Source organism: Dendropsophus ebraccatus, chromosome 2 (assembly GCF_027789765.1).
Source record: "Dendropsophus ebraccatus isolate aDenEbr1 chromosome 2, aDenEbr1.pat, whole genome shotgun sequence".
Classification (NCBI taxonomy): Eukaryota; Metazoa; Chordata; class Amphibia; order Anura; family Hylidae; genus Dendropsophus; species Dendropsophus ebraccatus.
In genome coordinates this window covers 46,108,737-46,125,907 of record NC_091455.1, presented here as the reverse complement: position 1 = coordinate 46,125,907, position 17,171 = coordinate 46,108,737, and the positions used below count along the sequence as shown (strand labels likewise).

At 41.9% G+C, this 17,171-nt stretch overlaps 1 protein-coding gene across 4 annotated transcripts in view; it reads left to right on the top strand.

The window, feature by feature from the left end:
• Positions 1–17,171, top strand: part of CRISPLD1 (cysteine rich secretory protein LCCL domain containing 1) — a 131,768-nt gene that overhangs the window by 69,850 nt on the left and 44,747 nt on the right. Inside the window, exons 1-2 of one of the 4 annotated variants that reach the window (XM_069957455.1) lie at positions 1,573–1,657; positions 3,577–3,907. The exons of 1 other annotated variant lie outside the window; for it this stretch is intronic. In XM_069957455.1, the coding sequence (XP_069813556.1) occupies positions 3,650–3,907 (258 nt within the window). In that variant the 5' untranslated portion in view covers positions 1,573–1,657; positions 3,577–3,649. Of the gene's footprint in view, positions 1–1,572; positions 1,658–3,576; positions 3,908–17,171 lie in introns of those variants that run through there. 2 more of the 4 variants (XM_069957456.1, XM_069957457.1) reach the window with 2 other exon arrangements.

The following is a 17,171-nucleotide window of genomic DNA, read 5'->3' as shown; positions in this document are numbered from 1 at the left end:
TTCCTGTCTCGGACAGAGGTGGCAGCAGAGAGCACTGTGTCAGACTGAAAAGAAAACAATATTTCCTGCAGGACATACAGCAGCTTGTAAGTATGGGATGATTCGAGATTTTTAAATAGAAGTAAATTACAAATCGATATAACTTTCTGAAAACAGTTCATTTGAAAGGAATATATTTTTGTCGGCTAATGCCTTTAATTGCAAACCACACCTGAACTGGAGACAAGAGTGGTGCTGTCTGTGGAAGAAAGTGGCCATGTTTTTCTAACACTGGATAACCCTTTTAAAGGAAAGCTTAAACGCTTTGGACTTAAGGCCCTATTACACAAAGTGATCATCGGCCGTATTCGGTCGGTATGGTCAGTTATGGACAACAATCGTCTCGGATAATAAAAGACAATGATTTTGGCAGATCATTGTTGAACATGTTGAAAGCTGAACGGTCTAGATAACAATGATATGCTGCCGTCTCTCCATGCTAAGGGCTATGGGGCAGCACTCCTACACCCCCCGCTCCGGCTCGTACCCGCTCGCTGTCAGCGCTTGTAATAGCGCCCGCAGCAAGGGGAGAACAAGGAGCATGTGAGCGCTGACCTTGTTTGCTCCTCTTAATTGCTTTAGAGATGAGCACAATTCCAGCATGCTCAAGTCCAAATATTCGGCATTTGAATACCAGTGGCAGAAGAAGTTAGATGCAGCCCTAGGGAGTCCAGGAAAACATGGATACAGTATGATCAAGTTGAGCACAACTCTTTTTCGCAGTTTTGTATAGAGTTATGGGTTCAGCATACAATAGTTGTTCTGGAACCAGTTAATATAGTATATTACCTATCACGGTATTTAACAATTCCTTTAAGCCTGGGTTCACACTATGTTTTTGCAATCCGTTTTTTTCAAAAAACGGATGAAAAACTGATGAAAAAAATGAATGCAACATTTGTATCTGTTTTGATCCGATTTTCAATTGACTTCCATTATTAAAAAAACTGATCCGTTTTGTTTGTTTTTTTACACAAAAAATGAGGTCGACCACGTTTTTGTGTCTGTAAAAAAAACGGATCCATTTTGATTTTTTTTTTTTATAATGGAAGTCAATGGAAAAACAGATCAAAACAGATACACACAGTTGCATCCATTTTTTAAAATCATTTTTTTATGCATTTTTTTTGCAAAAAAACGGATTGCAAAAACGTAGTGTGAAGCCAGCCTTAGGAATCACTTATAACGCTATTTAACTTTATATTTTTTCATCTATTTTTTTTTATTTATTTCTTCAAAGCTTATAAAGAGTAAAATCATCTAATACTAACAGGATCCGCAATCCTATCATACCAAAACTGCTATAGTTCCACTGCGAGAAGCAGCAGCAGCTCCATGTCTGTGCAGAACTATAACTTTTAATCCAGAGCTTCCAGCATATTCGACCACCCACCTGAACACTTGCACATAAAGCACATGACAATCAAGAGGAGAGAGGGGGGAGAGCTCAATGCACTTTCCAAGTAACTCCTCCTCCATGGCTGGGATCTGCTTTGAAAGCCCCGCTCTGTGATCTGGTGCGATTACTGAGTGACAGCAGGCTCTGCTGCTAGTGCTCCAACCCCTCCGCACTGAGAGCCCCTCTGCACAGCCCTGCACTTGCTTCCCACACTCAGCAGTAAGTATTCATTGCCACTCAGTTCTTCTCTAATTTTCTTCTATTCTCTGTCCAGGGCTATGGATGGACTGTACCCAGGGGCATATGAATGTATAGCACTTATCTGTAACTTTGGACTATGCTTGTATATTATATTATTTCGGAATTGCATGTGTGAACTTTGCAATAGTTGTGGGAGATTTTCTCTAAAAGGCGCACAGAAAGTATGCAGACGGAATTCACTGAATTCTTCAAAGTTGTATATAAACAGTTCTGCTCTCATCTGTTCTCTTCTGAGCAGCTGAATCCATCCAGTCAGCACTTTGTGGTTGGGTTGTACAGTGCAGCACTTGGCACTGTAGTCTTATTACTTCCAAGACAAGTACGGAAAGTTATGTACCTCTAATGGCACAATAAAGATTCGCAGGACACTGCGTGTGTGTATATATATATATATATATATATATATATATATATTGTTTAATTTGCATTAATCATATTGATTTCTGATATTTAAGACAATAGACATTGTAAATTATTTGTAAATAGTTATAGTTTGGATAAATATTGAATCGGACTAATCTATAGAATGTAACTAGGATGTATGTGCATTATACAAGCTAGGGATAGGTTTGAAATAGGAAATCTTCACATGCAGAATGAGTTGTTCAGAAGCTTTTGCAGCTCTCTTATTCAACTCTATGAGGTTTGCAGAAATTCATGCACGTGCGCCATTCAGATGAATGATACAGAATACTAATGATACCGAATACTAATGATACCGTCTGCAACAAATCTGACACGTCAACTAAAAATCTATTCCTGAGCCAATAGACAATCCACCGGAAACATAAAGAAGACAATTCATCCGGCATCTCATACTGGCACAAAATGTAATTCCTGGGTTTAAAATGCCATGATCCTAGGGGGCAGTGTAATGCAGCAATTGTCAAAAAGTAGGATAGTTCTAAATGTATTCAGACAGAAATAATAAAAAGTATATGACGTGTTAAGATCAATTCAGTGCTGAATTAGCCAGATGTGGGGAAAGCTGGATCCAACCTGAATGAACACATACTGCATTACCTTAACCCAGAGAGGTGTCAATAATTCCCCTAAAATAATTGCAGTTATTTTTGGTTAGTAATGAATGGGTTAAATGTAATTTTTTTTAAATGTGAAATAATATATTCATATATGTTGCTAAATTGCATTTAATCAGGATGTTCCTGATGATGGGGTAAGCGGGAACATTTCTGGCTGACTTGGAGAGATCATGCATTCATGCTAAATCTGATATTCTATGAGTGGCTTTTTTGTGTCTGTCTGCACTATGAGAGTTGTTCCTTGTTTGCATCTCCTGCAGCGCAGAGTATTTAATAAGCTTCTGTGAGATCCTGTGGAGAGCCAGTGTAATTCTGGATATGTAGGAGCTGCATTGATTGACATGCCAACCACGTGGCTACGGGGGAGTGCCCTGGGGGGTCTTAGGAGAGAAGACGTGTGTCTAGGCTTACTGTACACCAGTATTAGTAGCAGAACTACAGTAGCGTTCAGCATGGGGCTCAAATCATATCTGGATATATTATTTTGAGTCTTGTTTTATTGTATTTCCGACATTCAGGTGAGCGACAATGTTGAGCTTGTCAGATGTAGCAGAACTGGACTTGTCAACTGTTAAAAAAAAAGGTGTTTGTCAAATGGTCAAGTGACAGAGATCAATCTCACATTTAATTGTTTGCATTGTGACTATTGTATTGGTTACTTAGGTTACTTTGTGCTGAAATACTTTTTTTTATACTAAGAGCGGTCAGGTTAGTTTTTATTTTTTTAATTTGGCTTGTTTGCTTTCTTGGTTACATCTTTATATCTAATTGCAAAATTGTATAGAAGTGCACTCTGTAATGTAGTTACATTGTCTCATTTATTTTTTTGTACAGGCTATATTTTGGGAATACATACATGCAACTTTAGATAAAGCTGAGAAATAGAAGAGTTTGCGATCCTCTCACCATGAATTGTGCAGCACAAGAGTGGCTCAGGCTGACTGTCTTGCTATTCATAGTCCAAACAGTTGCTACAATGCTCATTCCTAATGCCACTCAGTTAGAAGGCCTCTTGGAAAAATACATGGATGAGGATGGAGAGTGGTGGGTTGCCAAGCAGAGGGGTAAAAGAGCCATTACTGAGAGTGACATGAAGCTCATCCTGGATTTGCACAATAAACTGAGAGGTGAAGTTTACCCTCCTGCCTCCAATATGGAATATATGGTAAGATACTACTTCCCCCATCCCCCCCCCCCTTTTAAACCTCAAATACATGTTCAAATAAATTAACATTGCTAAATCAGAACCAATCAGGTCCTGGTATTTCTTTTACCCAACTCATACTTAGGACTCAAGTCTCCATGGCAGTACATAGGCCCTATGAGGATTCTTACGTACAGAGCCATGGCGGCACTGCCATAAAGGGTTAAATGTGACATTGTACACCAGAATTTTGGTAAAAATTTGGGCTTAAAGTACCTAGTTGGTGGTCTAAACTAGACTAGACAGTCTAATGATTGGCTGTTGGCTGACCTATGTGCTTGGCCAAAGGCCACCCAGCTCTCCACTGACGGAAGATGTTGGAGACTTTCCATAACAGATAAGCCACTGCCAAAGGGATCTGACATCAGTCATCTCGCGTAGACATCTGACAATAACATTATTTTTACAACTCCTAAGGCAGGCCAGGAGTGAATGGCGCCCATCACAACAAATACTAGAAAAGGACTGTCTTTTATATTTGTATTCTCATTTTTAAATGAAGTTTTCTTGGTACATTGTGTAAATCATGGTTCATTTAGTAATGGCAAATGAAAATAAAGCACCAACCATGTTGGACTGTTGGACCTTAATACTGGGAGTTAAATGTAAATTCTACCTTTATACAACAGAGCTTGTGTTTTACAAAGAGTGGCGTAGCTCCATTGACTTGTCACTGTAGAACATTTTAGCAAACCTTTTAACAAACTGCAGTCTCCATCTTGCTACTCTTCTATTAATCCTGAATTTGTCCAGTCCATTTTATTGTGTAGTCAGTAGCATTGACCATAGTGTAGCATTGACCATAGTGGAGGAATGCAGTTGTGTGAATATAGAGATGCTTTGTATCTTGCTGGATGGAATAAGGATTTGACCTTTGATCACTTCTAGGTACATTTAGTACTTTACCGATTGTTTTGCTTTTGTGGATATGGCTCACACCCTAGTTTGATGGTGTAGTAGAGCCACAGAAATCACTTTGTAATCCCTTCCGGGCAGAACTATTCATCTGCTTTGCTCACATCTCTCCTGGAATGTCCTTTTTCATAGTGTTGTTTTAGAAAGCTTACGATAACTACTTCACTCTTGTGACCCTTTATAGTGGGAGGAATGAAGAAAAACCTAACCAATGTGATACCTACATAGGCATGTTGGGACTATATACACTCCATGTAGATGTTGCCATTGGTCCGATTCTCTTCTTGGTAACAATGGGTAACTTTAATCCTTAGGGTTATCCCAAAATGAAAACTCTTCACTTTATCCACAGGATAGTTGATGATCTTATTGGTGAGGGTCTGACTTCTAGGTCCCCTAATAATCATGAATATGCAAAAGAGGAGCCCGTGGAGCCTCATTGAAGAGTCTCAAAACACAGGACTAGCCAGATATCCCTCCGGGAAGGACCCAGCCGAGAGGCAGCTCCTGTTAGGAAACCACCATATTAAGTGGCCCTATAAGTCAATGTAATGACAAGGGATAAACCAAGGCTAGGTAACCATCCACATACAGCTGTTTCGGGGTGTTGCCCCTCATCAGTGTGGAGCAGGATTCTGGCTAGGTGGGAGCAATGCCTTGTAGAGCCATAAGAGAAACAGATTTTTGAACTCAGGGAGACCAGCCAAATGACAACACTGCCGGCTGCTAGTGAAAGCGCTCAATGCAGTGAAGTCCTAGGTGCATTGCCCCCTGGGAAACATGAAAATGCAAAAGAGGAGCCCGTGGAGCCTCATTGAAGAGTCTGAAAACACGGAACTAGCCAGATATCCCTCCGGGAAGGACCCAGCCAAGGGGCAGCTCCTGTTAGGAAACCACCAAAACCACCATATTAAGTAGCCCTATAAGTCAATGTAATGACAAGGGATAAACCAAGGCTAGGTAACCATCCACATACAGCTTTTTCAGGGTGTTGCCCCTCATCAGTGTGGAGCAGGATTCTGGCTAGGTGGGAGCAATGCCTAGTAGAGCATATTCATGTTTCCCAGGGGGCAATGCACCTAGGACTTCACTGCATTGAGCGCTTTCACTAGCAGCCGGCAGTGTTGTCATTTGGCTGGTCTCCCTGAGTTCAGCAATCTGTTTCCCTAATAATCATGAAAAGGAGAGTCCCTTGTATTCTTGTGTGAATGGATTGGCAGAAGAGCAATCCATTTATTGTAGTATCAATAGCGAATTCTTCTTCTCCATCAGCCCTAGAGCAGAATTAATGGAGCAGTATAGTCCAGGCTCATCTGCTGCTCTATTCACATAGGTAGGCAATGGTCCCTGCGGATGGATGGGTGATACTTTTTAATCTTGGAATAACTGAGCCTATAATCTTACAATTTAGAAGACCCATACAGTTGCAGACAAAGTCTTTAGGGTTCCCATTATTGAGTACGTGGATTACGTGAATTGCTGATTCCGTCACTCCACCAACACCCCCCCCCCCCCTCCTAAAGGCTCCATTCTATGGTGAGGCAGATTCCGCCATCTGCCCAAGAATGGTCATGTCAGTCTTTTAGGCAGACAGCGGAGTCCGCCTTACCATAGAATGGAGTCTATGGGATGGGTGGAGAGTGAAGCAAGAGCATGCGGGGATGAGCAGCAGAATCCGCGGCAAGTTATCCGTGTGATTTCTGTAGTGTGCATACCCTTATAGGCACTCTGTGTGCTACACTATATTACCTCTGTGACTCACCATATGTTCCTACTGTACAAATGTGCAGTTTCTTGGGAAGAATACCTCCGTAACAGCATGTGAGATAAAACTTGTAAAAAAATTTTAACATGAAAAATTGGAGCCATAAGAGGCACTAGGCATATTATTACCAGTAGAGTGACTTAAGTTAGGAAGGAGATTAGCGTTAAATGGAGGTCTGTAACAATGGTGGTTTGCTCCCACTGGCATACTGCTTATCCTGGCAGATACAGCCACAGTTATCTATGCTTTAAACTGTGCATCCAAGATCTTCTTTGCCATTGCTGAATCTGCCTGTAGGATGCTTGCATGCTGTCTTTTTACATCTTTGGGCTATGTTCACATGCTGTACACACTACGGCTGTTCCACCGTGTACAGCCATCGTTTAATGCTACCTGCGGCCTAAATTATCATGATCATGAGCCGTAGTTAGCGATAAACAATGGCCGTTTAAGGCCTAATGGGCCAGTGCATGTAAGCAAATCTTTTCCCAGCCAATCTCTATCAAACACCAGGTATATTAGGCTACATCAGCCATACCAGAATGCCTCTTTAACCAGAGCTACTGTTACATGCATTAAAGTATACTGTATAACTTTATATAGTAGGAAAACTCTCTTCCTGGGTCGTTAAAGTGTCAAAGAGGGGTGGCCTAGAGTATTCTGTGCCCTAGGACCCCATGCCCTCTATACTGTTAATTCCTGCCCTCCTGCTCGCTTACACAAGCAGGGACCATCTTGCCATTTTTCCAGTAGTCTGAGAAGTCAGGGCATTGGCCCCATTAGCTCACAATGCTGGCAACATTAAGACTTCAAGCAGGTTGCCCATGGTGCAGAATTCTTAGGGATGTATACAGTAATTTTGACTGTTAAGTGAGTGGCAATGTCTACATGTACAGTCCACCACTCAATATTTTGTTCCTGTACAGTATGTACATTCGGTGCCACCCTATGCGGATAGCGCAGCACACAGATGCTAAACTGCGGCCTTCCAGCGGTGGCAAAACTACAATTCCTATGAGGCCTGGACAGCTTAAGCTTTTGCAACAGCTGCAGGCCTGTGAGACGCCCTTGGTGTAGCATAATATGGAGTGTAAGCAGAGAAGCAGAGACTCCAGAGCTATCCGGATTCCCACCTCCTGTACTGTACAGGGCTTCTAGTGTGGCCATGTGCAATGATATAATTTCATTGTATGTGTATACCGCCCGCATATGTCCAGCACTGCTCTTTCACAGAGGAGACCTAATGGAAATTAGACATTAAGGCCAATTAATCAAAACAGTCTAAAAGAAGTCCTTGTTCCTATACTAGTCCTTGTTTCTCATACCCGCTCAAAACTGGTTGAATTTGCGTGTCGGGGTTAACCATGTGACTGTGATATTTGTCTTCAAAAGCAGTTTCCACCAGGCTTTCCTTTATGACCTGATCTCGGTTTATAGGCTGTTTCTGGCTTTGGCTTCAAATCTTTGGCAGATAATCTGTCAGATAATCTTTCTGTGTAAATGGTCAAAGAAGGGAGGCTATGGGAAGGTATGTTCTCTGTGCTTCAGGGCCAAAGTTCAGAGAGGAAAGTATAAGTGTACACTTCTGATTTCATCAACTTTGCTTGGTGGGAAAATCCCTTTAAGGCTCTGTTTACATTCATGCTGGAACCTTCATTACCTTGTTCATAGAAATAATAGTGCTGGATAGGGTTTATTTCATGCAGTGGATATCCATCAAAAAGACTGATTGGGCATTGAGATGAAATGAGAAATAATCATCAGTGGAGTCTCACCATTGGTTTCTATTGTGTGACTTGAAAAAAGTGTAAACAGAACCATTAGACAGCGCTTCTCAGGTGTCTCAGGAGTCATGCACACACAGCACAGCGCTATTACATGCACTGACAGCGAGCGGGTAAGAGAGGGTGGAGCCACTGGAAGCTGCGGGTGGCTGTCCAGGCGATCAGTATGGAGCGACGGCAGCAGATCGTTGCTATCATGGTCGTTTGTCTTCCAACATGTTAACAGACATTGAAAGACAACGATCAGCTGACATCGTGCTTGTCGGCTGATTGTTGCCTTTTATTACACCAAGTGATTATCGTCCATATTGGCTAATAATCGGCCAAATGCGGCCGATAATTGCTTCATGTAATATGGTTTTTACACTATGTGGCCATCTCTGTCATGTGACAGGGAGATGCGTGAGAACAGGCTTAGCACTGACTTCTCCCAGCTTCTTCTCCTGATTAGTTGGGGGACTGGACCAATAAAAACTTCTGATATGTCTCTCTGGAATATCAAAGCTTTTTTCTGTGACAGTGCCCATTTAATAGTGCTGTAATATTGCAGTAATGTTATCCTTTGGAGGCTTGTATACCTCAGTGTTCTACTATATGTTAGCTGCGAACCTGATCACTCAGACATTGTTTGCTGAAGTCTGCAGAGTCCAGAATGAGAGTCATAGGTCTCCCAGGGATGCATCCATCTTTCCTAGGCAGCGTTAATCAACATCTGAGGAATCAGGCTCGTGTTCGGCATAACTTACTGTGAGTTTGCGCATCTCTAATACCGATCTATATGAGAACTTTCATACATAGTATTTTTTTTTTCCCGTGGTTGAAAAGAACGACTGGTTTTAAAACAGAAAATACTTTGGAACCTATATGGTACCTGTACAGAATGGTCTTTGGGACTATCTGAAAGACATGAACTTCCATATTATATTATACCCTAAAGAACTTCACAAGTTTAGTTATTGCTGACAGGTAAAAAACGTTCATATGTTCCTGTGCATAAGACTCAATGTTCATCAAAAAGCCTGTGCAAAGAGGAAATAATATCATGTGTGCTCTTCCCTTTTCAGTTAAACTATATAAGGAAATTCCACTGGTTACTTTTGGATTTCTTCCAGCTGACATGTTCGTGACAAAAATTTTAATTCCTCTTAAAGTTTAGAGAATTTTAAATCCCACTTCAAGCTGTTAATAAATGAGAGAAGGAGCACCTATCTGTGAATTTATCGTGTCCTATTTCGTCTTTACTGGTTAAAATCTATTTATTTGTCATCTTTCTCATTGGCTTCCACTCTCCAGTATGTGCGTGTGTAGGACATATGTTCAGCATTTTACAGTTGTTTATGGCAATATTGAGGGGGAGAAATCTTACTTCTGCTCACTTGTTTAAAGTTGGCTAAAAACAAATATGTGCAGTTTGGATAGAGTTTCATTTCCTTAAAAAAATGGTTTTCGAGGACTTTTAGCCTTGGAGTAGTGTAATTCCATATCCATTTTTTCATATGGTTTCTGGCTTTGTAATAAATTGAAGTAAAAATATTATGGTGGCATTTCCATGAATTGAGTGCAGAACAAAATATTGTGGCGGTATTTCCGTGAAATGACTTGCACAAAAATTACGCCTCTGCTTACATTTTGTTACTGCTAACTATCATTTATTATAACTAGTTTGACAACTGTTTTTCACAGCCTTAAATCTCCTTTGGTAAGTTCCCACTCAAGACTTATGAGGTTACTTTGTATAATTTTTCTTTAAAGCAGTTATCCAGTATCCGATATATAACTTACCAATATAGTTTTATCACCAATAGCACTGGCTTCAGCGGCCTTTAAGCAATTCACCACTGACAAGAATGGGACAATAATAGAACTAAATTTGTATTGTCTACGAATCTCCAATTCTTCCCTTTTTGCGGAGACAGTGTATCATTCTCTGATGTCACAGGAGGCTTGAGTGATATTATTATCTCACCAGTTCTTCCAGCCTACATCACCATCTCCCTATCATATACACCCATATATTCGCGCATTAAGTTCTTGTTTAGCTCACAAATTCTCTTGACCCATACTGCAAATGACTAGAGATGAGCGAATACGATTCAATCGAGTAGGTATTCGATAGAATATTGCGGTATTCTAAACATTTGAATTCAATCGAGTAGTGAGTCGAGCCACTCGAAAGCCCTCCCATAGCAGTTGGCGCTTTTTTTTTAATCCAATGACCATGCAGGGAGGCCGTGAGGGACCCTGGGAGTATGCACGCAGCACGAAAACGGTGTCTACCCTCATTGGATAGCTGAACCACATGACCTTGAATCTTAAATACTTGGCTTCCGCCCCTCGACCATAGATGAGCTTTCAGCCTAGCCAGGGAAAGATCTTGCAGCAGGGATAGATAGGTTTTAGTAGCGTTTTGGTTAGGCAGGCTTACTACAGAACCCAAAAGTCCTTTTCAGGGCTAAGATCAAGCGGAAAAGTCATCTCTGAATCAAAAGCACTTCTCAGTGCCAAGACGTAGATGATATAACAGCATCAGCATCAGCAGGTGTATTCATTCCAGTACCCTGTGTGTACAAGTGACTTATAGTGTCCCTGTTTAACACCACTAAGGGCACGTTATACATATTGTTCCAGTAGCCCACTAAGGGCACTTGATATATTCTTTTTTCAGTAGCCCAGTAAAAGGCACGTGATACATATTGTTCCAGTGGCCCAGAAAAAGGCACATCATACATACTGCGCATACATACATAACACTGCGCAAGAAATACGAACGAAATGTGTGAACATTGCCATAAATGTTCGTAAAGTGTTCGCAAATATTTTTCCTTCGCAACTGCAGAGAGTGGCATATACTGTGATTTTGGGGTGTTGGGTGCACCCAGGCATGCTCCCCCTAATGTCCCAGTGTCATTCCGGAGGTGTTTGCATCTTTTAGGGAGGTTTCATGGGGGACTTGGTGACCTCCAAGTGGTCGAATTTTGATTTCCAAGTGTCGCAAATTTTTTCCCCATAGACTATAATGGCTTTGAATACTCGTTCGAATAGTCGAATATCGCTGCCTATGCGATTTGAATTGTCGAAAGTCGAATATTTCACAACTCGCTCATCTCTACAAATGACTGATCCTCCTCTCTCTTGACACTTGCAATTAAAGGAGAATAAGCATGCTCCCATATACATTAACCCCTTAAGGACAGAGCCAATTTCGATTTTTGCGTTTTCGTTTTTTCCTCCTTGTGCATAAAAGGCCATAGCACTTGCATTTTTACACCTACAGACCCACATGAGCCCTTATTTTTTGCGTCACTAATTGTACTTTGCAATGACAGGCTGCAAAAGTATACTGCGAAACCAGAAAAAAATTCAATCTGTTTTTACGCCATTCGCCCTGGGGTAAAACTGACTTGTTATGCACGTTCCTCAAGTCGTTACAATTAAAACGATATGTAACATGTATAACTTATATTGTATCTGATGGCCTGTAAAAAATTCAAACCATTGTCAACAAATATACGTCACTTAAAACCGCTCCATTCCCATGCTTATAGAGCTTTTATCCTGTGGTCTATGGGGCTGTGTGAGGTGTCATTTTTTGCGCCATGTGTTCTTTCTATCGGTACCTTGATTGCGCATATACGACTTTTTGATCGCTTTTTATTACAATGTTTCTGGATTTGATGCGACCAAAAATGCGCAATTTTGCACTTTGGGATTTTTTTGCGCTTACGCGGTTTACCGTACGAGATCAGGAATGTAATTAATAGTTCGGGCGATTACGCACGCGGCGATAGCAAACATGTTTATTTATTTACTTTTATTTATAACCTGGGAAAAGGGGGGTGATTCAGACTTTTATTAGGGGAGGGGGCTTTTTATTCACAACAACACTTTTCTTATTTTTTTTTACACATATACTAGAAGCCCCCCTGGGGGACTTCTAGTATATACACTTTGATCTCTCATTGAGATCTCTGCAGCATAGATATGCTGCAGAGATCCATGAGATCGGCACTCGTTTGCTTTCGGCTGCTGCAGCCGGAAACAAACGAGTGCCGAGCCGGCGACGGCGCCATCTTGGAGCGGTCCCCGGCCGGCTTCAGAAATGGAGATCGCTTCTCAGGGATAACATCTCGGAGGAGCGATCTCCGCCACTAGACACCAGGGAGATGCTGGATCCGGTAATCGGATGCAGCTGTCATGTTTGACAGCTGCATCTGATTACTGTATTAGCGGGTACGGCGATTGGACCGTGCCCGCTAATACCTACGGTCCCGGGCTACACGCGGCACCCGGGACCGCCGCGGTTCAGAACGCCCTTACCGGCAATAGGGCGTACCTATACGCCCTTTGTCGTTAAGGGGTTAAAGGGAATCTGTCAGCTCCCGAGCCCTACCTTAAGTGTTGACAGTGTATACAATCTCACGTCTCCTATTGTAATGAATAGTCAAAGAGGAGTTGTTTGTGCCGCACTCTGGCACACCTCACCACTCCTCCCTTCCCTTAATGAATATTCAATGTTGCCCAGCCTCCTGCTCGCTCAGCTGTCAGCCAGTGTCTCTGATTGCAGATCAGTCTTCTTCAGACAGGTTAATTCTGAAAAAAACACTCAGATATAGTTGAATCTCTCAAATCAAATGTGTTGAAGCTGTAGTCCAGTGGTATCTAGTATTTTTGGTCAGTATTTTGGTCGGTATTTTGCAACCAAAACCAGGAGTGGATTGAAAATACAAAAGGGGAGATTTATCAAACTGGTATAAAGTAGAATTGGCTCAGTTGCCCCTAGCAACTAATCAGATTCCACCTTTTATTTTTCAAAAAAAGTGGAATCTGATCAGTTGCTATGGGCAGCTGAGCCATTTCTACTTTACACCAGTTTGATAAATCTCCCCTAGAAAGCCTATGTTCAAACACTGTTGAAATTGAGCGGATGACTGTCATTTAATGGCAACTAATGGCTGTTATTAAAATAACAGCAATTATTTGCCATTAAATAGTGGCCATCCGCTCAATTTCAACAGTGTTTGAACATAGCCTTTCTGTGTTTTCGTTTCACTCCTGGCTTTGGTTGCAAAGTACTGAACAAAATACTGAACAAAAATACTGTGTGTGAAAATAGCCTAAAAATGATACAATAAGGAGAACAAAGAAAAAAAAAAGACCTCTATTTAATTTCCATCGAGGGAATTTGAACCAGGAAATGGACTGCTGCCAGGTCTCTAGAGAGGTAAGTTATCCCTCAGACCAAAACTTTAACACATTTGGGTTCAGAAATGTAACTATATCTGAGTGTTTCTTTCAGCCTACAGAGGACTGATCTGCAGTCAGAGACACTGGCTGACAGCTGAACAAGCTTTTTTACCCAGATTTTCAGGAATTCTATTAGCAGTGTTCTTTTCATTGCCAGGGATTGATTGTTGAGACAACCAGTTTAACACTTTGGTTAGGCTTACATGACATGGGATGATTATGGTTTAGTAGGGATTTGTACCTCCAAGGTAAACGTGGTGCCCACAAGGAAATTGTGTAACGTAGTGTAGCGAAGCTGAGGGTAGTCCCTTGTGCAAAGTCTGTTATGACATTAAGCATGGCTTTGGGGATGGCTAACTTTGTAGATACCCCTGTAGACCAATGCAACTTTTTTAAATAGGGGTCTACACAATATAGTAAGTGCTTGACCCCAGAGTACATGTAAGTGACGTTTCTGGGGACATATCCCTGATATTGTATGTGCAATACCAGAAACACTAGTAACTTGCAAATTGCACCATTCTTGTCTCCAGTTCATGTGCCCACGGTGAGCAGTGGGACCGGCCACGAGACCCCCACTGGCTCCGGGATCTCCGAAGCTGACACATCATGACCTGGTTGATGGACTGGCCGCTTAGCCAGTCAGTGACTGGGGTGGGACGCCACTCCAGTCACTTATTGGCTGAGCGGCCAGTCCATCAGTCCCAAGTTGTGATGATGTCACAACTCGGGTAAAAAATGCCTTCTGGGTGGTCCCGTGGCCGATCCCGTTACTCACCATGGGCACGGAAAGAGGTCATTTGGTAGTTGTAATTAATTTGCCCCTCCCTGCCCCTGCCAGCTGAATTTTATAGTCCGCTGGAGTTTTCCTTTAAGAGATGTTATAATGATATAATCCCTGACCACTGCAATAACTAAATGGCTTTCAATACAGTAAAAAATATTATTTGTGTAATAGGTGCAAATCTTTCTCTTAGTTTTTTTTGTAGATTCCAATCCTAGTTTTGGTTTATATATACTGATTTATAATATTGACCAAACTACTAATATATAATAGCATTATTCAGGGTTTTTCTGACTGTTTTTATTTGCCAAACCCCACTGACTATCACCAGCAATAAACAGCAACCAGCTAGATGTCATTTTCCTGTTCACATTATACAGTCACTAAGACAACTCACATCAGCTGACACATTGCTGTCAGTAGAGTGTTCATTCCCCTGTAGGAGTGCTGGGAGAGGATGCACTTTGACACTAAATAAAGTTGAGGACCACCTCAAAGTTCTAGAACAGCTGGTCTAACACAGTTTAGCCCCTGCTCCATGTCCACTTACTGGAACCATTGTACTAAACAAATGAAAGCCTTAGTGAGAACCAGACATAAATGCTATAAGATAGAGGTAATATTGGTAGCATATCTGTTCACCTATTGGCAGCACTGCATACAAACCGTTCCGTCATTTGGCTGACATCAGAGAACAGCATGTGGCGAGGCAGTTACCTACTAAGCTTGTGGAGTCCAATTAAATTATATAATGGTATTGGAATGTGAATGATCTCAGAAGAAAGGTGGAAATGACAATCTCATTAGAAGAAGATGCCGAGCCAAGAACATTGGTACTAAGCGTGTCATAAAAAGCAAGTTTAGAGAGAAAAAGTCATACACCCATCATGTTACTTGGCAGCAGCACCAACCTAATTACTAAACTCTGTAAAATCTAGATCCTTAGGTGAAAGAAAAAACGAGACATAAATATAGACACCAAATACAGCTGTAGCTTATTTCATAAGCTAATGACGAGGACACAGGCAAAAACATAGCTTATCCATATAAGAGAAGAGGCGTAACGCAGCCAGGCTGCACCCAGCGGTGTCCTGATGCTTGCTGCCATTGGCCCCATGCCGGTCCTGCTCCATCCTGTCTGCTCCTCTGTTGCTCTCCATGGTAATCCTGGATCTTTTTGGTCCTCCAATATCTGCACATCTCCTGGTGTCTGCTTCCTCCTTACAGCTGCCACTGAGATGCCATCGCTGTCCACTAGGTTACACATGCTGTGGATTTAAAGGGCTAGCGTCTGTCCACCTGTTTCTGCCTTCTGACAATCCAGTTCCTTCTGCGCCTATTTAAACTCACTTCTTCCTCCTTGCCTGAATTTTTTTCCTAGTGAAGATGTGTTTCTGCGATTCTGCTAATATTCTGTATATCCTTATCCATGTCAGTTTCGTAGACTACGCTCACTTGACTGACCCCTGTATGTACCATTTGGCTTTCCTGTTGCCAACTCAGATTGTCTAACCTGCCTGAGAAGCTGCCTGACCTAAGTCTACACCTGATTGATTATGATTGTGGTCTTCTCCCTGATACCATACTAACTCTCTCATTGATGACCTGGCTTACTGAGTACATTTACCTGGCCTTTTCTGTGGTTTATTGGTCCTTGGCGTACAGCTTCTACCCACACTGGGACCATGCTTGTGGAGAAACCTGGTGTCCTCATAAAAAGAAGTCCAACTTCCACATCCTGGAGTGGGATAAAGGGTAAAGACCTAGAGGGCACTTATACTCCACTCCTTGATGTGGCCCATAGTCAAACTGGTTTAGTAGCACAGAGTAGCCCATTACAAGAGGATCTTTGAACCATGTACTGCTTCTTTAAGGCCTTTACTATACATGGCATGGTATATTGGGTTTACCTAGACCTTTCCTTCACTTATGTGGTTGAATAAGTTGCTCAGGTTCCACAAGCCCATTTCAGAACTGGGTATTATTGAAGCTTGTCTGAACAAGACAACCCCTTTAAGAACAGGTGTAATTTAAAATGTAACATTATCTGTGTTTTAGATTTTTTCCCCCATCATTAAACAGGTTACGTGAAAAATAATTATTATAGATACTGCAGTTGATGAATGAAGTAATGAGTTACTGTTCAATGGCTTCACGAAACATAGGGTCCCTCGCTACAAGAAGAAGTTTATAATAATATATTATTATTATTATTATTATTACTTAGCCTTGCCTCCTTGACTTTTTATACTTTTTCATTCTTTGGGCGGAGGAAGAAATCCGCCTGTGCATAGAAGGAAGTCTATGTCATGGGCGGAGACGTGCGCGCCCGCCGCCGTCCGCGAGCGGGTGCAAGCGTCGGATTACGTGACGGACTTTCCGTCCTATTTACTCAGTGTGCACATACCCTAACTCTGCATTTCCTTAGAAACCCAAAGGGTACACAGTAGTTGCATTGATGGCTGAGACCTATGGTCCTATTTTGGCCTCAGCTGAGGTCACACTGGCATGAGGGCCTTCACAGGTTCATCAGGACTGCCTTTCTACCTGTTCTTATTCTTAAGGTAGACTTACATTAATAAGGGAGCAGAGTCAAAGGGACCACTGGTCTTTACTAGAGCCCGTTGCAAGGGAGGTTGAACTTCTTGCCTAAGGTGATTCCCAGGTCGCTACTCCTGGTTAGGCTAACTTGCGGTGGCAGGTGAGGTACATAAGTGTAGCCAGGATGTAGCC